The 21,261-nt window shown below is 49.0% G+C and overlaps 3 protein-coding genes across 3 annotated transcripts in view; 1 reads left to right on the top strand and 2 right to left on the bottom strand.

Annotated features, from left to right (window-relative positions):
• The window catches only part of FAM131C (family with sequence similarity 131 member C), a 569,848-nt gene that overhangs the window by 286,038 nt on the left and 262,549 nt on the right, over window positions 1–21,261 (top strand). The window lies entirely within an intron of this gene.
• DDOST (dolichyl-diphosphooligosaccharide--protein glycosyltransferase non-catalytic subunit) lies at window positions 110–10,242 on the bottom strand. Its single transcript, XM_083629540.1, has 11 exons — window positions 9,866–10,242; window positions 8,113–8,223; window positions 7,475–7,561; window positions 6,567–6,670; window positions 5,647–5,741; window positions 5,063–5,156; window positions 4,731–4,879; window positions 3,116–3,263; window positions 2,888–3,008; window positions 1,393–1,499; window positions 110–609 (listed from the first exon to the last, which is right to left on the bottom strand). The coding sequence occupies exons 1-11, from the start codon at window positions 10,056–10,058 to the stop codon at window positions 460–462; spliced, it is 1,359 nt and encodes a 452-aa protein (XP_083485666.1). The 5' UTR covers window positions 10,059–10,242; the 3' UTR covers window positions 110–459.
• On the bottom strand, window positions 10,542–19,734 carry SH2D5 (SH2 domain containing 5). Its single transcript, XM_083629543.1, has 10 exons — window positions 19,458–19,734; window positions 18,943–19,076; window positions 17,616–17,696; window positions 17,226–17,300; window positions 16,800–16,946; window positions 16,167–16,415; window positions 15,546–15,720; window positions 13,422–13,527; window positions 12,649–12,808; window positions 10,542–12,034 (listed from the first exon to the last, which is right to left on the bottom strand). Exons 2-10 carry the CDS (start codon window positions 19,042–19,044, stop codon window positions 11,813–11,815), a joined length of 1,317 nt encoding a protein of 438 aa, XP_083485669.1. The 5' UTR covers window positions 19,045–19,076; window positions 19,458–19,734; the 3' UTR covers window positions 10,542–11,812.

The following is a 21,261-nucleotide window of genomic DNA, read 5'->3' as shown; positions in this document are numbered from 1 at the left end:
TTGCAGCTAATTGTTCTTATTTATTTATTTATTTATTTATTTCCCACCTTTCCCCCCAAGTTGGGGTTCAAGGCCGCTCCCAAATTATTTTCAAGAAAACAACTATCACTGGAAGGTGAGGCTGCTTTATTTCAGAAAACAAAATTCAAGTACAGCAATCTTTCGCAGGGAGACCAGAAACAAGTCACAGTGGCAGTAAGCATGTTTGAGAGACGTCCACAAAGGAACTGACACGTGGATTCTGTAAGAGTTCATTCAGGGGCTGCTCACTCTTCCTTCTCTTCCTCCAAGAGGCTTCCCCTTGCCCGCCCCCAAAATCCTGATCCCCACCCACCAGGCCCTGGTCCCTCGATCCTGAGGACTTCCAGTCTCCAAATGTTGTGTGTACTCAGCGCCTGCACTGCTTGGGGCCACCGCCTTGGAAGAGGTGGGCTCCCTATTCCTTCCGCTGGGAGACCCTCAATCCGATTTCTCCTTCTCCTTCATGTGGAGGAACACGATGCTGAACAGGAAGAGGCCCACCATCATGGAGAAGGCACTGGCGTAGTACGGGTACGCTGAGGGGATGAATCGCTCGTACTGCGTGTGCTGGAGGGGACGCACTGATACCTGGCAAAGGCGGGAGATAGCAGAGCAAGGTGTGAGGCGGCTTCTCAGGAGCCACCCAAACGCACGGGTGGGGGGTTCTGTCTCCCACCTCGCAGGCAACAAGCAGGCTTCTTGCAAAGCACACACCCAGCAGAGAAAAACCACTATCGAGTCAAAGATTTAATCACTATAATTAATAAATATATCCAACTCCTCTATTAAAAGCAAACAGAGCGGACTGCAGCATAATCATTAAAGGCCTGTGGTGTTAGGAGGACTGGGGAGTGATTCTGCCCCTCTTAAAGGGCAATTGCAATGAAAAGCCAAAACTGCCCTGAATCATTCTCAGCTCACTGAGTTCCTCCAATGACAGCCCTGTCTGGGAGCCCCTCATCTAACATTACCAAAGGGAAAGGGGTCAGGATAGCTCTTTGGTGGCCCAGGCACTGTGGGCCAGAGATGGGGAATCTGGAACCATTGGCCATGCCAGCTGGGGTTGCCTATTTAACATAAGAACCACCACCTGCTGGATCAGGCCAAGTGCCCCATCTGGTCCAGCATTCTGTTCTTACAAGTGGCCGACCAGATGCCGGTGGGAAACCAGCAAGCACAATTTGAGCAAGAGAACAACTCTCCCCTTCTGAGGTTTCCAGCAATTATCTTCTAATGGGCTTGTCTGTTTACTGTTAACTAGCTTGAGAGATCGGGGACCCCAAGATGTAGAGGCGGCACCATCCATGGTATCTTTCCACCCGGCTCTTGGGCCAGAAGCTCCTTCCTTGCCCAGGCCAAGGCTCTTCTTACCTGGGTGGAGGAGTACAGGTGGGTGTAGCCCAGCCGGTTGTAGTCGACTTTGAACTGGAAGACTCCATAGACGTCGGGCAGCTTGAACTGGACACTGTACTTGCCTCCTAGGAGCCAAACACATTTCAGGGGGGCTCAGGCCAACTTGTGGTCAACATGCAAAGAAAGTGAAGGACTCGCCCTCCTTCCCCTGTGCATTTCAACAACCTATCCTAACTCCTGTCATTCTGACCTGGAAGCGTAATAGTTTCTGTGGCTCCGGTGGTCACACTACCCTTAATCCAGTAGAATTTGTGTCCTTTATACAGTTGGGAACTGGAGGTCGCCTCCCAAGTAGGAAATTCAAGCTCTGCTCAGAGCACACCTGCTGAAATTCATGGACCTAAGTGGGTCATGCCTCGAGTAGGACTAGCACTGGTTGCAACTCTCAGCCCCAGAGAAAATTCTCTGCACATATCCCTCTCACTGGCTGTTGCAGCTAGTTGCTGTTATTTTTATTCTGTTTCTTTATATCCCACCTTTCTCCCAAGTTGGGATTCAAGGTAGCTTACAATGTTATGAAATGCAAAATAAGAAAAGCAAACTAGTTGTAAGACAGTAATTCAAATACAGTCATACCTCGAGTTACAGACGCTTCAGGTTGCGTTTTTTCAGGTTGTGGACCGCCCAAACCTGGAAGTACTGGAACAGGTTACTTCCGGGTTTTGGCAGTCGTGCATGCGCAGAAGCACTAAATTCTGCTTTGCGCATATGCGCTGAATCACAACCCGTGCATGCGCAGATGCGCTGCTGCGGGTTGCGAATGTGCATCCCGCACAGATCATGTTCATAACCCGAGCATCCACTGTATATCAAAACACATTTAGAACCAGCAATTAAGATCCAGTTCGCCCTGACAGCAGCCCATTGATCAACACCATCTGCACTTTATCTTTCAAAGGCCTGTCTGAACAATAAGGTGCCAGCATGCTGACAGAAGAATAGGAGGGAGCCAGTCTAACCTCTCTTGGAGGGGGGTGGAATTCCACAATCAGGGAGCAGCCACTGAAAAGGCTCTCCCTCTTTTTCTTTTTCTTTCTCTCTCTTGTGTCACCACCAGGTGTGCCTCACATGTTTTTGGGACTGAGTTAAGGTGCTCAACCTGAGGATCTTAGCAGCTGGGTAGGTTCAGACAGTATAGGTGGCAGGTCTCTCAATGCGTATCGGAATTTCTCATCACCACCCAACATCACTATGACAATTTCTTTTTGTTAACGTGGAGGTGTTAGGATACTGCAAGCCTGGGTCATACCAGACTGCAAACCTGCATACAAACTACTCACCTCAGGCCAGAAATGAATCTTTTCTAGAAAGTAACGGAGGTGGTTTCACCTCTCCCCCACTCCTGGGTCACAGTGGAGGAGGCGTGAAGGAATACAGGCAAATGGGGACAGCAGAAATTCTGAAATTTTCAAGGGGCTGATAATGCACGACTGAGGAAACAGAACCAGCTTACCATTCCTCTTGAGGAAAGTTCTCACAAACGGGTCGATGCGGACAAATTCGAGCTGGATATCATCGCCATCAAAGGGAACCCACTTCCCATCAGAGAGCTTCTCAATTACGATACTGTATTCCTGAGAGAGAGGCGGGAGCGAGTGTCATCGGCCGGCTAAAAAGGCATGCGCAGACTGTGAAGGGAACTCTTAAGCTGTGGCTGCAAAGGACGGTTTAAAAATCTCACCACCAGGTCTGTGACGGTGTAGGCACTAGGGGGCGCGATCTCCCCCACCCGGTGGTGGGACACCTCTCCCACGCGAAGGACGCCTTCCTCCTTGAACACCCAGCGTGACAAAGCCATGGCCAGCTCGTAGTTCCCCGTCTGGGAGTACCTGAGAAGAGGAAGCCAAGGAACGAGAGTTAACATTTGCTCAAGGGATGTTGCATATCCACAGAAATTCAACTCCAGTACAGGAAGATTAATCAGCGTTATTTGCATGGCAGATCAAGCACAGTCTGCATCGACCTTCACCAACCTAGAGACTTCCAGGTGTTTTGGACTACAAACCTAGCTGGGGTGGTGGGTGTCAGTTGGCATTTCTTAGTACAGTACAGAAAATATTGATCTGATGTGTAGAGATCTTTCCTATTCTAATTAATTCAAGAGGGTTCTGGAAGCTTCCCTGTGTGAAAGAAGCAAGCAGGAGGTTACTGATGTTTGGGTTATTCCTTCCGGGAAGCCGAGTACAGCTGGTTTAAACTGGTTCTGTTCTCTCTTTCTGTCAAGGTCATGCTGCCTATAAAAGTAGGGCCAGAAGGAGCCTGAGTTTCACCCTCTCTCTTTTCGCTCTGGTGTGGTGTTCCGTACATAGTGTTACGGTTTAGGTCTTATTATAAGCTATTGTAAGTTTAAGTTAAGTCTGCTGCAACTGGATTTCTTATGGACAGTCCCAATCCTGAATGTATTGGATTTGTGACCATTATGCTCATTTGCCTTCAGTAGCAGTAAAGCTCTGCTGGATGAAATGCCTCTGGTCTATTTTTTGGGAATCCTGCAATGTATTTAAGTTTTTACTCTGCTAACTATACATTGGAATCTACCCTGGATCAATACTGAGTAGAATTTCAACGACAAAAAAACTGCAGACCTAAACACCTGGGGGTCTCTAGGTTGGAGAAGGCTGATCTGAAACAGTTATGCAGTGGAGAAGCTTCCTGCATGAGCTATAGAGACTATGCGCTGTATCCCAGTAATAGACCCATCTGCCTGGGCACGGGAGAGACATTTTCAGTGGTAGCATGCAGATTACGTCACATTACACCCCCGCCCCCCACACCTGATGGCTTTTAGCCACCTCACAAAATACCTTTCTTATTCCAGCAGCTGTTTAATCTTTTGGTTGCCAGTGCTTTTATGCTTTCATGCTGTACGGACTTTATCCTCTACTCTGGATTAACTGGCAGGAAAATGTTAGCTATTTCCAATAGCGTTCCAATGGTTACTTGAGGGCTCGTTCTCATGTACCGATGTAAACCACCCTCAATGTCTCTTTTGAGGATGTAAATTTCCTAACACGGGAGACCAGGGTTCAAATCCCCCCACTTGACCATGAAGCTCACCGGGTGACCTGGGGCCAGACATCGCCTCTCAGCCTAACCTACCTCCCAGGGATGTTGTGAGGATTAAATGAGGAGGGGGAGAACTATGTATACCACTTTAAGCAACTTGGGGGGGGGGAGTGAAATAATAAATAAGACTGAACCGTCTCTGTCAAAGGACATGGGCTCTGTCCCTGCTCATGCACACAGAAGGTGGGCATCGTTTGGAACACAAGAATGGAGTAGAAACCCAACTGTACCTCTGGGAGCCAGGGGTAGCTTTCTGCACAGCAGAGTTGAAGAAGGCATCGCTGAAGAAATCCAGCGAACCGCTGAAGACAACACGGGCGTTATTCCGGGCCTGGAGACCCGCAATCAGGAGCGTGTTCTTCCCAACAGCATGAGGGTACTAAGGGAGCAAAATGACTGGTCAGTGCAGGTGAACCATTTTTATGACCTGTGCTCTGTCCTACAGCATTGTTTTGGCGCCCCCTGCAGTCCCCAACCAAAAGGAAAGCAATTGGAGCCTGGCACCAAGGTACTTTTTGTCAGCAGGTTTTTAAAAAAGGCAAGCCCCCCCTTCATGTCATACCTGTGTGATGGGTTTGTCAGGAAAGAAGGAGTAAGAGGTTGAGGAGCCAGTCAGGATATCTAGAACCAAAGGGTTGTCAGGATCAGCCACCATCCTGCAGGGGGGAAAAAAACTAATTGTGAAGATTTCCGACAGCAGGGGAGAAGTTTCCTTCCAAGGCGCAGTTCAAAATGCCCATGCGCCCCTCCAGGTGGGAGCCCCCAAATATTAATAATGTATTTATGGAAAGCACTTGGTGCAAGACCCAACGCTGTCTTGAAAGAAGGCTCTTCTCTCTATGCTTAGGATTTAAAATGCAGTGAAGATAAAGAAAAACCATGGGAGGTATCCACTGCTAGTCCTACTTGGAGTAACCCCATTGAAATTTATGGACAACAGGACTAACTTGGGCCAATTCATTTGAGTGGGTCTACTGAGAATGACTTGGCTGCAGAAAGCCCCATGAGCTGGGAGTGTAGCAAAGCAGTTGCCAAATTTTCTTGTTGTCTAGATGAAGACATAGTCTCTTCACTCAGTAAACTGGCCAAGAGCACCAGCTCCTATAGCTGTGGCCAAACACAACCCTCGTGTTGCAGAAGACTCACCCAACTCCCCGAAAGAGGATGGGGTTCAGAGGCTTCTTCCCCACAATAGTCGGAGCCTTCAGGAGGTTCTCAGAATCTGCCACGATCAGGGTGTGCTGCAAAGAGACCGCAGTTAAAACCTTTTGGGGACTGCCAACTCTACAGGCAGGTTCAGCCAATGCTTCATCAAATGACAATGTGGCTAACACTTTGCCTTAGAAGAAGAAGCCACAATTCTTTGCCCACTAGCCCCAACTCTGCCTTTCTGCCCTCTCCAACTTTCTCTGCAACACACAGAAGGCTGCATTTGGATGGTTACAGCTCAGCACCATCAACCAAGATATGCAAAAGCATCTGCATTACAAGGGCAGCCCCTTCACGCACAGCACGATTCAACCAAGTAGTCTCCATATAGCTGCATTTCATGAGTCGGACATTTACAGTTACTAGCCAGAATATTTAACCATAGTTTGAACCATATTTTGGATACTGGCTTGTTCTGACGCTGGTAGCCGGAGTTTCCAGGTTCCCCATAAAACAGGAAAAATTGGTTAACTACAGTTCTCCTCATTTCATTCATTTCACTGCAAATGGAGGAAAGAGAAGAGGCCGCAAAAGTTGAGAACGTAGCCAGTGGCTGCTGGCATTCCATTTCCATGTTGGGGCCGAAAGTAGATTCGTCTGATCAATTAACTGGTAAATTGGCATATGTTCTTTGTTTTTCAAATATACATGTAGATGTTGTAGCAAGCACCATCTTGGAAGCAGCTTTCCCTCCTCTGTGGAAGTGAAGAGGCTGCTGCCTTTTCTAAGATGCTGGCGGCCACCTGCAGCCTTTGTAAGAGCTTAATGGTTAACACAAGCAATTGTTTCAAAACAACTAAATATTTACTGCCTAGAAGAAAGCCGGTCTACCCAGCACTTTGCATCCTGCTGCTTACCTGACCCAGATCAGAGACATCGTAGTTGTGATGGTCAATGACAGCTGTCTTCTCCTCATCAAATTCTATGCCACATTCACTTCCCAGCTCTCGAAGGGGATCGCCTAAGAATTGTCAACATTGTACTTGTTTAGAAAAAGGGGAGCTGTTTATAATTAAAGCCACAAGTAGCCTGGCATCTACTTAGATGATACGCACACAAATCACTCTCCAAGTATGAAAAAATGTTCTATGCATAGAAAAGAGAGGGTGGAAGTGCTCAGAGCTCTATTTTATGATGCCACAAATGTTTACTTAACTCTGTTCAAGATACCAGCTTCCAAACAGATGCAAAGGAAGGGGGGGAAATCATGCCACCTTCAAAGATGACAGCAGACAGAAACAGACCCTTTTGCTTTCCTTTGAGAAAATGGCTATATAGAGAGAAAAGGTGCTAATGGAAGAGCCATAAAGAAGTTGAGGCACCCTGGGTTTGTTGTTTCTTAAATCTATACTCATTCATCACTCAGGTAAAAGTAGTAAGTCAGCTTCTGCCAACCTGGCGCCCTCCCTTTGCAACTCCCATCAGCTCCAGTCAGCACAGCTGCCAATACCAGTCCAAAACACCTAGAGGGTATTGGGTTGGCAAAGTTTGGCTTAGGAGGTCAATTATCCAGCTAAATAGCAAAAGGTTCAACGCATTTACAGTTAGCATTCACACTTTAAGGTGGTTAGAAAGAGTACTTTTGTCCTGTATTTCCTATTTAATTTACAGTGGTACCCAGAATTCCAGGACTGCTGTAGCCAAAGGAATTCTAGGCACAGGCGGCTCAACCAAACTACAAAACAAAATGGCTGATCAACGAGAAGTTCCCCATTCACGGTGGGGGTAGGAAGGCTCTCCGTTGGATAAAGTTCATTTTACTGACCAATATCTGAACTGGCGGCCACAAGGACGCTCCCCCCTCCATCGATGAAAGCAGCAATGGTCTCTACATTGATATTGCCTCCAAAATCTGAAACGAAGGGCCAATGATGTTTAAACATGTCAAAGCAAAAGCTAGATTTGCAAGGAGCAGTTTGCAGGAGGGATAATATCTGCAGAGCATACAGAGGTAGGTGAAGCAGCTGGACTTCAGGGCTGCACACCACAAATGACTGACTTCCAGCTGCCAACATCCACCCCCAAAACTCATTTTTAAAAGCATAAATGTTTTTCTAGTTGTATTTATCCACGTATTCAACCAATAACAACTCTTCCTCACCTTCTTACAATATGCAAAGTGCCATGCCTATCGTAAGGGTGACAGAAAGAAACGCCTTCCACCTCCAACCAAAAAACCCTCAAATGAAGACCATTACCTACTCAACAGGTGAAATATAAGAAAAAAGCAAAACAGGTGCAGAAAGCAAAACAGAATAATGACACACAAGTATTATTTATACAATAAGCACTGAACAGTTCAAGGAAATAAAGCTCGAACAAACTTTGTGGTCTTCACTTCTGAATAAACACAGCATAGGGTTGCACTGCAAACTTCTCTACATTGCTTCATTTCTGTCTTACCTTCTACAGATGGAGAGAAGATAATCAGGTTGTCATACAGGAACTCTCCATATTTAATGAGAGACAGCCCAGGGTCATCTGCAGTCCTGAAGGTGAGATCAAAGCCCCTATCTAGATTTAGAAGTGCGGGAGAAAATAAGGGACTTGTAATATTCCCAAGCACAGAGAGAAATCCAGGAACCAGTAAAGTTCTAGGTCCACTAGACATTGCTAAAAGACTGACGGGCAAATCAGGGAGTTCCAAATTCCCATTTTGCCTCTGCTGGGTAATATTAGCTGGCCTGAAACAACCCTCACGGTGCCTCTTCTGTTCCCCTTGTTTGCAAGCGGAATAAAAGCCCAATACCTGCCCCACAGAATTATTCACGCCAATTGTTCATTTATCCTAAAAGCATTTATAAACCATAAAACATAAAATCTCTTGAGCTGCCTAAAATGAGCTTGAGGGTTATGTTATTAAATAACCAAGTTATTACTTGGAAAAGCCTGGGAATAAGAACAAATCATGTCCTACTCACGCTTCAACCAACCAACACTGCCTTCCACTCCTAACCCTCTAAAGCAGGCTTAGGCAAACTCCAGCCCTCCAAATGTTTGGGACTACAACTGCCATCATCCCTAGCTAACAAGACCAGTGGTCAGGGATGATGGGAATTGTAGTCCCAAACACCTCGAGGGCTGGAGTTTGCCTATGCCTGCTCTAAAGCTGAGGTGAAGCGTCAGATGTAGCCCACCAGGCTTCCCTCAAGGCCACATCCCACATTAGCTCTGCACCCTCCTTTGAAAGTTTTCTATTAATTTCTTTTTTGCTTTTATAACTCACCAAGGAGCTCAGACTGGGATACGCAGCTCCACCCCTCCTCCTTTCATCCCCTTAATTCCCCTGCAAGGTAGGTTCTGCTAAGAGTGACCAACTGGCCCAATGTCAGGCAGTGAGTTTCATGGCTGAGTGGCAGTGGGGATTTGAGTGCTGGTCCCGGTCTAACACTCTAACCACTGTGCCACACTGGAACGTATGCTGGGACTCTGATAACAGCTCTCACTCCCCTGAATGGAGGATAGAGAGGTGCGTGTGTGAGAATCTATGCATATACATACAGCCTAGTGGTGTAATGATTCAGAGTGCAGGACCTTCGGAAAGGCAACACTCCGAATCCCTGGCTCAGCCATGAAACTCACTTGCAGGTGGGCAGTCACAGTCTCTCGGCCTGACCTACCTCACAGGCTTGTTGTGGGGATGAAATGAGGAATAAGAGAACCATGTGCGCCATCCTTGATAAATGTAATTAATATATAAATGTAAGTTACAGGGAACCAGGCAGAGGGCCTTCTCGATAGTGGCACCCGCCCTGTGGAATGCCCTCCCATCAGATGTCAAAGAGAAATATAACTACCAAACTTTTAGAAGACATCTGAAGGCAGCCCTGTTTAGGGAAGCTTTTAATGTTTAATAGGTTATTGTATTTTAGTGTTTTGTTGGAAGCCGCACAGAGTGGCTGGGGAAACCCAGCCAGGTGGGCGGGGTATAAATAATATATTATTATTATTATTATTATTATTATTATTAGTCACCGTCCAAAGCTAGGAATTCCACGTGTTCACACACACACACACACACACACACACACACCTCGCTGACATGTCCCTTCTGGGAGGCTGCCTTGAAGGGAATGCTGCCCTGGCGCTGGAAAAGGCTCCCACCCCAACCCCCGACCCCGTCTGCTCTAAAGCGCTCCCCGCTCCTGGGCCAGACCTGCCAGGCTGCGCATGAAGAGCGAGTGCGTGTCCTTCAGGTTCATGTTCTCCAGCAGCACCAGCGTGCGGGTCCCGCCTCCGCCGGCCGCCGCCTCCCGCGCCAGGCATAGGAGCACCAGCGCCGCCGCTAGAGAAGCTGCCATCGACCTCCGCCGGTGCAGCCCGGGAGCTCCACGCACTGCAGCCGCCATCTTGCCTTCTCCCACTCTCCGAGCGACGCGGAAGCGAACTCCGCCGCAGCCGCCAATCAGCGGACGCCGCCCTCTCAGGGAAGGCGGGCGCCCAAGCGTCTCCCAGCCAACCAGCAGCAGGCGACGGGGCAACGTGGTGCGCGCGGGAGCGAGTGCCCGCCCTGCCTTCCCCCTTGAGCCAATCGGAGATAGACAACTCTCGACACGGCCGAGCCTTCCTGCCGTTGCTCCCCGCGGCCGGATCTGCCAGTCTGAGCTCGGCCCTTGGCGGAAGCCAATCACATCTTCTCTTTTGCTGCTGGTATCCAATCAAGCATGAGCGCAGCCATGGCTAATACAGCGCGGAGCTGAGCGATTGTTGCTAGGCAACTGAGGCATCTAGGCCTTAATGGCCGCCATTGATTTTGAAAACTAACGTTTTAAAGGTCTTCTCCTCCCAGTCACGTTTTATTGCCATTTCCCAACACACTCACACACACAAACGACAGCTAAAATTTAATCATTTTGGATTACAAATATATTTTTCATAACATTTATATATAAACATATTTAAAATATAGGTTATGTATTCATATATTGGCATGCTCACAAATATTTCCCCCCCAAAAAAATATTTCTTTCAAAATATTCTGGCAGGAGCAGGTACATAAACCCCCATAAGGAAAACAAGGGATTGTAACCAACTAAATTCTACTGAGAGTAGACCCATTTAAATTATGTACATTAACTTTGAGTAGGACCAACATTGGACACAACCCAAGGAACATAAGCCAGCAGCATTAAGTGGGAAAGAGGGTGTTGACTTAACTGACCCGCAAGAGCTAAAAACCACTTGCAGAATTTTGTTTATATTAAACCTGGAGTTATCTCTGACCTCTCAAATGCTCAGTTAATTTGTTTTGTTTTTAAGATAAGCGGCAAGAATCTGGTAAACCAATGTTCTAATTGAAGGAGCATTTATTGTCTGAGCTGCAGCCCAAGATAGGAAAATAGGTAGTGAGGGAACACCTAGCTACTACTTTAAATGAATTCACAGTTGAGATTCCAGCATTGCATTGGGTTGGACTAGATGAGCCTTGGGGTGCCTTCCAACTCTATGATTCTGCGATGCAGTATTGAGAGAAAAAGTGCAACTCTAGGGTACTTCTAGTTAGTAGTAACTCCAAGACCAATGGGACTTTTGTGCTTGGAAAGTAGGCTTGCCACACGTCAGGAAAATTCCTGCCATGTCCTGGTTTTTGGGTGTAAAAATGTTGTCAGGGGGGAATTCTGCCAAACAGCCAAAATGTCTGGGAGAACATGGATGTATGGCAACGCAATAGAAAAAGCTCAAAAAGCTTAAAATAACTATTGGTTTTCCCCAAAAAGCTAAACAATTTGGGTTTGTTCCCAAATTGGTGGTGGTTTCCTTTAAAAAGCTCAACAACTTTGCGGGTGTCAGGAATTTTACTTTTTAAAAATATGGCAACCCTGTTGGAAAGCATGTGCAGGATTTCAGCTGCTGAAGAAAAATCTATCTCTGGATGACCAGGGACATCAGCGCCATGGGACCCTTTGGCTAGAAAAGTTAAGACTAGTTTGCCATTCTACTAGGGGGCGAGAGGGAAGGATTGGATCAATGCCATGAAGCCTAATCCCTACCATATCTGTATGAGAAAGCTAGCCCAAGTGCAAAAGTGCCACATAGCTTGAACACCACAAAAAGAGTTAGCACAGTTAGCATGTGGATGGCAGGAAAGCTAAGCCCAGACTCCTCATCCCAGTTCCTGTGGGACAGCCAGAGATTTACTAGTGCCATGTAGCCAAGATGCCTGCCGGCGGCTTCTGTCTTCCTTCCAGGGATCCTCCACTGCGCAGTCTTGCTCCTCGTAACAGTGGTTGATCCGGCCTGCAGCCAGAGAGCAGAAGAGGCCTCCTTGGATTCCAGAGTAGTGATCCAACAGAGCTTCCATACTGGGGAACTCCACATTCAAATGCTATGAGAACAAAGAGAAAAGGAAATAAATGATAAGAGATCAAAAACTGGCTGTTGCCCACAAACCACCCCTCATTGGACGAGCTTCTGTGATGTCACATAATGTTCCCACACAATCTAATTTGCGAAGGGGAACAGTCCCCTGTGGAATTTCAACACAAATCAACGCAGGAGCTATTGTTGAGAGGTAAGGGAAAGATTTATTTAAAGGGGAAAAAATGTACCGGATTGGGCTTAGAGACGAGGCTTTGGGGACAGGAAGAGCTGTGTAATGTTTCTATTACTATTGTCATCCTTTGTTTCTGGACTGCTTTTGGCCAAAAAGGCCCCCAAAGGAGCTCAGAAAAGTTGGTGAGTGCTAATAGAATTTTTATTGTTTTCAATATTTCAGTTAATGTTTTAACATTTTAATCTTTTAACCAATTGATACAAATCCAGCTAGTTACCATTCCTTCTGGCTCCTGGAAACTTGCTTATCTCGTGCACCAAAGTGGTCCAATATATTGGCAATGTTGTATGACAGGAGTTTTAAAAAAACCTGTCCAAATGTGCTTGCAACAACTGAATCAGACAGAATCAGGCAGAGCCGGCATGTCATTTTCCTCAAGTTCTCACCTCCACAGAATACTTCCCAAGCTGGCTCCTGTAAATCTGGTAAGGGATGATTCCACATCTTGTCCTCACTGTAAGACACCACTGATCGGTGGCCCCTGGCTCAGCCCAGAGGAGGAAGGCTCCAATTACATCATTCCTGAGCAACGCCATCCCGGCATCCCTGAAAACCAGAAAGGAGTGTGGAAGAAGGGACCTCTGAGCAGGAGGAAAGCAGCCCATGGAACCAGGTTTCTCTCTCTGGGAGCAGAATCCCTCTCCCCGCTCCAGCCCTTCCACGTCTGGGAATAAAGTCTACCATCCAATGCGCCCTTCCCTTGGAGTAAGCTGCACTGGAAACAGTGGGGCTTACTTCAGAGTAATCATGATTGACTTCACACCACAAGTGTGGGAAATGTTTGGCTACCTTTCTTGGGTCATTCAACAACAAGCAGTGTCGTGGCTACTAGCCATGATAGCAGTATGCCTTTTGATGGGAATCACAAGTGGGGACAGCACTGCTGTTGTGCTCGGGTCCTGCTCACAGGCTTCCCACTGGGATTGGGCCCTATGAGAACAGGATGCTGGACCAGACAGGCCATTGGTCTCTTCTAGCTGCAGGGCTTCTCTCACGTTCTTACCAATTTGCCACCAGCAACCATGAATTTATATGGGAAATCTTAGTTTCCTTCTTGTGGTCAACCACCTGTGCTGTGCAGTTTACTTCCATTCCCCAATTCGCAAGCATCCTTGGAGGCCTCCTGTCAGAGGGCACACAAGGGGAGACCTCCCCATACCTGTCGATGCCTGCAAAAGACCACACGTTCTCCATCAGACTACTGTCGTTATCCAGCAAGCAAGCCAGGCTCCCTCTGCTGCCTTTGCTGTCGCAGCTGGTGAGAACTGAAGCCAAGAAGGAAACAGAGGGGGAGGTTATACAAAAGAGACCATCTCAGCAGCATAGATGCTTGAGCAAAATCTCAAAAGAACAAGGAAGGAGGACTTCCGGGGAGAGGAATTGGTGGTTCAGCTGTCTCTCTATAAGCATGCCGCAAACAGAATATAATTATGTGGTGATTGATAACAGACAGACAGATGATCTGAATATTAATCACTCTGGAATATAAGGGTGATTATGGGAGCAACCTCAAATGCTTTGGATGAAGCCATTTTATGCTGTCTTCACTTGGCGGCTTGGACGGGAGTGAGAACAAGCTGGCAAGCTAGGGAGTTGACACTATGCCCAAATGCCACGTAAGCACCTTTCATAGGTAGAAAAGTCACAGCCCCACTTTCTTAAACACTTCAGGGACAAGGTAACTTAGAGATACCCCTCCATCTTCTGGTGAAAATTTACAATATAAAAATTTGCAAGTACTGCATTCTGTCATTAAGAAGAACAGAAAGGAAAAGTGGACATTAAAGTGTCTAAGGAAGAGTGACATGTCTGATTTATGGTTGGCAATAAAGATTAAACGGATGAAGGAATCCCATGTGTGAAGAATCATTAACACTTTTTCTTTTGCTTGCCACTAAAGAGCTGAAATAACTGAAAGTAAACCAGCAATTACTCCATTATTCCAGCCATGGAAAGAATTTATTGTGAGAAAGGATATGCTGGCTGTGATCTTAACGTGGAAATATTATGGTAGACTGAGTTGCTAATAATATTCAAAACATCAAAAGCACCCAATATGGCAAATGTACCTTTGGATCTCCCAGTGGCCGTTGGTATTGTTCAACAGTTGATGGCTGAACAATTAAAAATGATCAGATCAGTGTATGATGAAAGGGGGAAAGAAAATGAATCTGAGAAATATTAAATATGAAATGGAAATGAAGAATACTTAAATGCTTCATACTGAATAGATGAAAAGCTGGCAGGACTGGATGATGAAATAGCTAAATTAAAAAAAAGCAGGTGCTGAAATGGAAATGCCTTGCATACAAGGATTTGGAGGAGAAAATCACAAATGGAGAGATGGGAAATTAAATGGATATGGCATCAATGGAGCTGAGAGGATATAAAGCTTTGGGAAAACTTAAATCCTGGCCTTTCTTCAGTTCTAGCGGATAAAAAGTATTTTGCATACAATTTGGAGCAAATTCAGAGAATGATGCTACTAAATTTATGCTACTCTCTGGAAAAAGACTGGGGAAAAATCGATATACTATCAAAAATAAATCAGGAAATGGAAACACAACAGGAAATGGGGGAGACTCTGGATGAGAGATAGGGGAATGTTGGTCTCCCAGGATGAAAGGCTGGGATGAGAAAATATCTCAGGTGAGAACTGGGATGAGTTACTATCTTCTGTGGTTGGTAAGGGCTAATAATTACTTTTAAGAGGACTCCACATTCTACTTATTCAATTGGTTTTTTTGTAGCAGCTATTTTACAGTATCATGAAAAACTTTAATAAGAATCTCATTACAAGAAAAATAAAGAAATGAGGAATGAGAATGCAAAAGGAGATGCAGGAGGCAAACTATCCTCTGAAAAAACAAAAACAAAAAAAAATTTTCCTTCCAGTAGCACCTTAAAGACCAACTAAGTTAGTTCTTGGTATGAGCTTTCGTGTGCATGCACACTTCTTCAGATACACTGTGTATCTTCAGATACTGTGTATCTGAAGAAGTGTGCATGCACACGAAAGCTCATACCAAGAACTAACTTAGTTGGTCTTTAAGGTGCTACTGGAAGGAAAAAAATTTTTTTGTTTTGACTATGGCAGACCAACACAGCTACCTATCTGTAACTATCCTCTGAAAAACAGGGATAAAAACACCCCAGAGACACACTTGGAAATAAACAAAAGCTCTTTACATAGCTGGAATGCAACATGGATGAAAGAGCAGCACAGGATCTTCTCTTCTGTCTCCCTGAACAGCAGAATCTTCTGCATTCCCCGAATACTCACACATCTCTCGGGCGCTCTGCTGCAACTGAGCCTCGAAGGTGCAGCCTCGATAGGCTCCGGAGCGGAGGGTTTTGCTGCGGATCGCCTTCTTCCTCACCAGGATTGGAGAGCAGTATGGATTCCCCGGGCGAGAGGTGCCCAGGCTGCTCCTTTCCTCCAAATCCAGCCTCTCTCTCTAGGGATACGAGACAGAGACGGATGGACACTGAGCAGGAGAAGCAGAATTTGGAGCTGGCGATAAAGTTTAGCAGGAAGCTGGATGGCTCAAAGTTCCACCCCAGCGCAGTAGGTCACCTTGAATAAATTCAGGTGGTGCCTTTCCTCCTGGCACTCTGGATCAGACTGAAAGTCTTCTTTTGGGAGGCGGTTTCTTCCTGATCCAGGTCTGGACATAGGAAACTGCCTTATACTGAATCAGACCATTGGTCAATCCAGCTCAGCATTGCCTACACTGACTGGCAGCAGTGGCTCTCCCTGGTTTCAGGCAGGTAGTATTTTTCTAGCCCTACCTGGAGATGCCGCTGGCAGGGGGAGGTAAGAGGCCTTCCTTCCACTGCCAGGTGCAGCTGGGCTCACTTCCTCGGCTTACTCAATGGAGAACCCCAGAGGGAACCCACTTACCACACTGATGGAGGGGCCAAAGTCAGCAGGGCACGGAAGCCTCCGGAAGGACACCAACGCATTGACGTTTTGAGAGACATCCTCTGGATCGAGGGACTCCCAGGCCACCCGGTTATCCAGAGAGGCTCCCAGCAGCCTCCCAGGCTCCTGCTGTGTGGAACCACTGGGGAGCCATTCTTGGTCCTCAGGATGCATCAGGAGATAGTAGAGCTGGAAGGAGCGGCAGAGCAAGAAGTGCAAAATCTGGACCTGTAGGGCAGAAAACGCAGGAGGCACATTAGCCACCACCAGCCCCCCCAGCCCCCGTTCCCCTTCCAGGCAATGGCTGAAAGCAGCTTCACTCCTGAGTGGCACATTTCTGTCAGGAGACGAGCAGGCACTAAACACCTCCCTTCATGGGGCAGCAGAATTAGTGCTCTCCAAGTTTTCGTGGCGACCAACAGTGCTCGCTGTTTCTGGGGGGCAAGAGGCAAGGCCTTCTTGGTGGTGACTTCACCGGTAATAGAATGTTCATCCTCTAGTGGGTAAGGCAAATTCATGGATGATAAGTTCATCAGTGACTGCTATTCGGGGTGGCTGTATTTCTCCTCCACTGTCGGAGATGCTATACCTCTGTCCCACCAGCTGGCCTACCTCACTGGGCTGGCTGCCCACAAACAAGTGGCAGAAGAGGCTGCTGCGAGGGCTGCGTGGGTTGCGGGCCACAAAGGCGAACTGGCACTCAGTGGGTATCCAGGTGCTATACAGGATGCGCTTGAGGGCATGCGCCATAAGCAGAGCCTGCAGGAGAAGAGGAGGAGAAAGGGGCAATGAGGTCAAGCAGTTGGCAACCCACGTCCTCACCAAACAACCACTGGGCTGCCTCATCCAAGCAGAGAAGGCCTCCCCGGGTCCCCCGTCCTCAGGATATCCTCACCACAACCCAGCAAGGTGGGCCAGCCGGAAAACAAAACGGGACCTCCACCCAGCCTGGCACAAGCCCCAGTTAACTCCTCATAAGGCAAGATGGCCCCTAGTTCCGGCATGCTGTCGTGCATCAAACCATGGCCCCACTCTTACCTCCCCCTCTGCGTTGTACATCTTCAGACCCTGCAGGCAAAACTTGAGGACGACGGATCGCCGCCTGGGGCAGTCCTGTGTTCCGGGAGAGCAGGATGAGAGATGGAGAAACGGAGAAACGGAGTCAGAGATGGCACACCAAGGAGACTCGCTTGGCTCTTTTGGACACACAAAGATTCCGAGCAGAGACAATTCCCTTTTGCTCCCCGCACCTCTAGAATTTTTGGGGCTTAGTAGCATGCACATCCCAGGGGCTCAGAGCCAGAGCTGGTTTCACAGTGCCAGAGTAATGACCCCCCCCCAAATAGGGGGAAGAAGCATTGGGTGGGGCTAGTGCCTCTAAGCATGTGCAGAGGGCTAATGAGGCCACAACCAGCTCCGACCGCTTACCTTCAGGCGCTGAAGCTGCTGCTGGATGGCCAGAGCCTTTTGCTGGAGCTCCACGTCCTCAACAGTAAAGGAGCCCACATACTGTTGGCAAGGGAAGGAGGAGAGTGAGAGAGGAGAATAGCCTGGGGACCCACGTGGAACACCAAGGAGGACCTGGGAAGATGAGGCCTCTGGGGAGCAATTAAGGGAGATGCACCTCAAACCTCCACTGCCCCCCTTGCAAAAAAGGGAGGGTTATGACAAACTCCTTAGACTAGCTGCTGAGCTAGGGTGGCCCTCTCCTTTCTCTGGGATTCTCCCTTCCTCTCCTTTGATCCTTTGCAAGGTTTTCAGATGGGACGTGGGTGGTGCTGTGGGTTAAACCACAGAGACTAGGACTTGCTGATCAGAAGGTTGGCGGTTCGAATCCCCGTGACGGGGTGAGCTCCCGTTGCTCAGTCCCTGCTCCTGCCAACCTAGCAGCTTGAAAGCACATCAAAGTGCAAGTAGATAAATAGGTACCGCTCCGGCGGGAAGGTAAACGGCGTTTCTGTGCGCTGCTCTGGTTTGCCAGAAGCGGCTTAGTCATGCTGGCCACATGACCCGGAAGCTGTATGCTGGCTTCTTTGGCCAATAAAGCAAGATGAGCGCTGCAGCCCCAGAGTCAGCCACGACTGGACCTAATGGTTGGGGTCCCTTTACCTTTACCTTAAGGTTTTCAGGGGAGTGGGCTGAGCAGCAAAGCAGGCTTCCACCCAGGCTGAATGGGGGGGAGGAGCCATGGGCTGCCTCCGTGGGCACAGGTGCCCCTGCATAGCCAGGCAAGGCAACAGAGGAGGCAATTATGGCCCAACCCTGCTCTCTTTCCAGATTCCTGGCCATGGGATCAAGGCAGGCAGGATCTAGATCAGCCCCTCTACCCCACAACCTCTCCCCGCCCTCCCAAGTCCTCTCTTTCATAGACACCTAGATAGCTGCCATCCATGTAGTGAATGTGTACTGTCTACACTGACTGGCAGCAGTGGCTCTCCTGCATTCCAGACTAAGGTTTTACCTGGCTTGGAATTGAGCCTGAGACCTTCTGCATGCAGGGCAGATGCTCTACCCACTGCCCCCACCCCCAGAAAGCTGCCTTATACTGAGTCAGTGTTGCCTACACTGACTGTCAGCAGTGGTTCGCCATGGTTTCAGGCAGGGATCCCTCCCAGCCCCACCTGGGGAGATGCTGCCAGTGGAGATTGAACCTGGGACCTTCTGCATGCCAAGCAGGTGCTCCATCCCTGAGCTATTACGATCCTCCCTCACCCCCCTCACCCCCCACAAGAGCGAAAGCCCAGCCCAGCCTCACCTCCGCCAGTTTGGCGATGACCCGCCCGCCCCTCTGCTGGTGGTGGTGCGGGGAAGCCAGGGGCTCCGGCCCTCCCCAATACTCGGAGCGCTGCTTCTTCATGGCGCCGCCGGCTGGGACCGCTCCGGGGGTTGCTGCGGGGATGGAGACAGGGAGATGGAGGGAGGAGACGGCCTCTCCCCGAAGAGGCACCGCGGATGCCCAAGCGGCATGGGAGGAAGGGGCACCTCCGCCCCCGCACTGGCCCCAAAAGAAAATGATGGGGAGGGGGCGCTGGGTTCCAGGAAAGAGATATTGGGGGGCGGGCGGGGAGGAGGAGATGCCCCAGGAGCAGTTCCTGGGGTCCCCTCCACCCCACAGGAAGCACCAAAAGGAGAAGAGCTCCTCTTCCCACGACGGGAGATCAAGGACCCGGGGGGCGCTCTGCACGTGCCCAGAAGCCCCCTTCTCCCATCCTGCCACAGGAGAAGGATGGAGAAAAGCCGCCTCCCTCCCTCCCTCGGCGCAGCCCTCACCTGGCAGAGGAGGCGTGGGAAGCCGCCGCCGCGCATCTCCTCCGCGCCCAGGCGCTCCGCTCTCTGCAGCTGCAGCAGCATCTTCCCGGCCCCTGCTCAGCCTCTCCGGCCCGGCTCACCTGGACGCGCCGCCTCCGCAGCAGACTCCGAATCCCGGCCGACCAATCAGCGGCCAGGAATGCGAGTCCCCGCCCCCGGCTGCGGAGATGTAGCAGCGGGTGGGGGGCGGCGGCGTAGAGCGACCTGCAGCGCTTAGGCCTGGCGAGAGCCCCCCACTCGCCCTTGCCCGCTTCCCTTTAGAACAGCTCCCCATCCAGGGAAGTTCTGAGGTCCTGTTACAGGGTACCACACAGAACAGCCCTCCCCGGCCAGCGAGGGGGCGCCCCCAGAATCATTTGCAACAGAAGCAGGGGTGCCAACTTGAATAAAATATTGGGGTGGGTGGGTGTCCAGGTAAACCCCGCCCTGCTGCACAATCGACCACATGACGTGGTGCATGCAACCATTTGAATGGCAAGTCCCATCAACTTTGGGGGTGCCCAAGCCCCTCAAATATTTTATTGTGGAGTGGGGGGGGGGCAAAGAGATCTCAGCCTTTAGGAGTTGACTTCTATGGATACAAGCATTTCCTCAGAAGGAAAGGGGGTACACTTTTGGGGTTGTGGACCCTTTTGAAAATCTGATGAAAGCTATGTGGACTGTGGGACGCGGGTGGCGCTGTGGTTTAAACCACAGAGCCTAGGGCTTGCCGAGAGCTCCCATTGCTGGGTCTGTGGATTAAATCTGTGGATGAAAGGGCAACCCCTGGTCTGTATGGAAAGCAGCCCATTCAAACAGCCCAGGGTGGCAGGGCAGAGTAGGACTGTTTGAGCACTTAGGTGGCACTTTATCCAAAGGGCACCTCCATGGTTCCTGCCCCAACATGTGCAGAAAAAGGGCTCATTCCTTGCATGCCTCCATCCCATCCTGAGGAAAGGCTGCACCTGTGGAACATCTGTCTTTCTCAGAGCTCCTGAAGCCCCTTTCCCTGCAGAGCACGCAAAGTAAGTCACAAGAACATAAGAAGATCCCTGCTAGATCTGGCTAATGGCCCATCTAGTCCAGCCTTCTGTTCTCTCAGTGGCGACCCAGATGCCCCAATGGGAACCCCAAAAGCAGGATTTGGGGAACATGTATTCCCAAATACAGGCTTCCAGGAGCCCGTATTCAGAAGCATTGCTGCCTCCAACTGTGGAGGTGGAACATATAGCCCCATCCTCCCGGAATTATTTCCCTAATCTTTGGAAGCCACCCAAGTTGGTGGCCATCAGTGCGTCTTGTGGGAGCGAGTTCCAGAGTTTAACTATATGCTGTGTGAAGTAGAACATAAAAGAACAAAAAACTAGGATGGACAAAATAATCACAACCCCCCTCCCAGAAGTGACCTTGAGGCAGAATTTATTTTTGCAGACAAAAGAGGACTGGAAACAAGCCACTTTCCCGGGAAGAATTAAAGCACCAGATTTGGGCCGAGAACATTGCCAAGGCAGAAGGGACAGATGGTTCTTGAACACACAAAAAGGGGGGCAGGGCAGAACAGGAGCAGGAAGTGGCTGGAAGTTAAGGAAGGAAGGAGCTGGGATAATGTGTGGAGGAACTCTTATTAGTGAAGGTCGCCAGGGTGACGAGATGTCTGGTTGTTGCAGGCTGCCCTGCAAAGATTCTGCAGGGAAAGGGAATCTAGGAAGGTACCTTAAAGGCAAGGATGCCTCTTAATACCAATTGCATTGAATTGAATTGAATCACAGGTGGGGAGAGCCCTGCT

This window comes from Podarcis filfolensis (assembly GCF_964270895.1).
Source record: "Podarcis filfolensis genome assembly, chromosome: 8".
In the NCBI taxonomy this organism is placed as follows: Eukaryota; Metazoa; Chordata; class Lepidosauria; order Squamata; family Lacertidae; genus Podarcis; species Podarcis filfolensis.
This window is presented reverse-complemented; position numbering and strand designations above follow the sequence as displayed.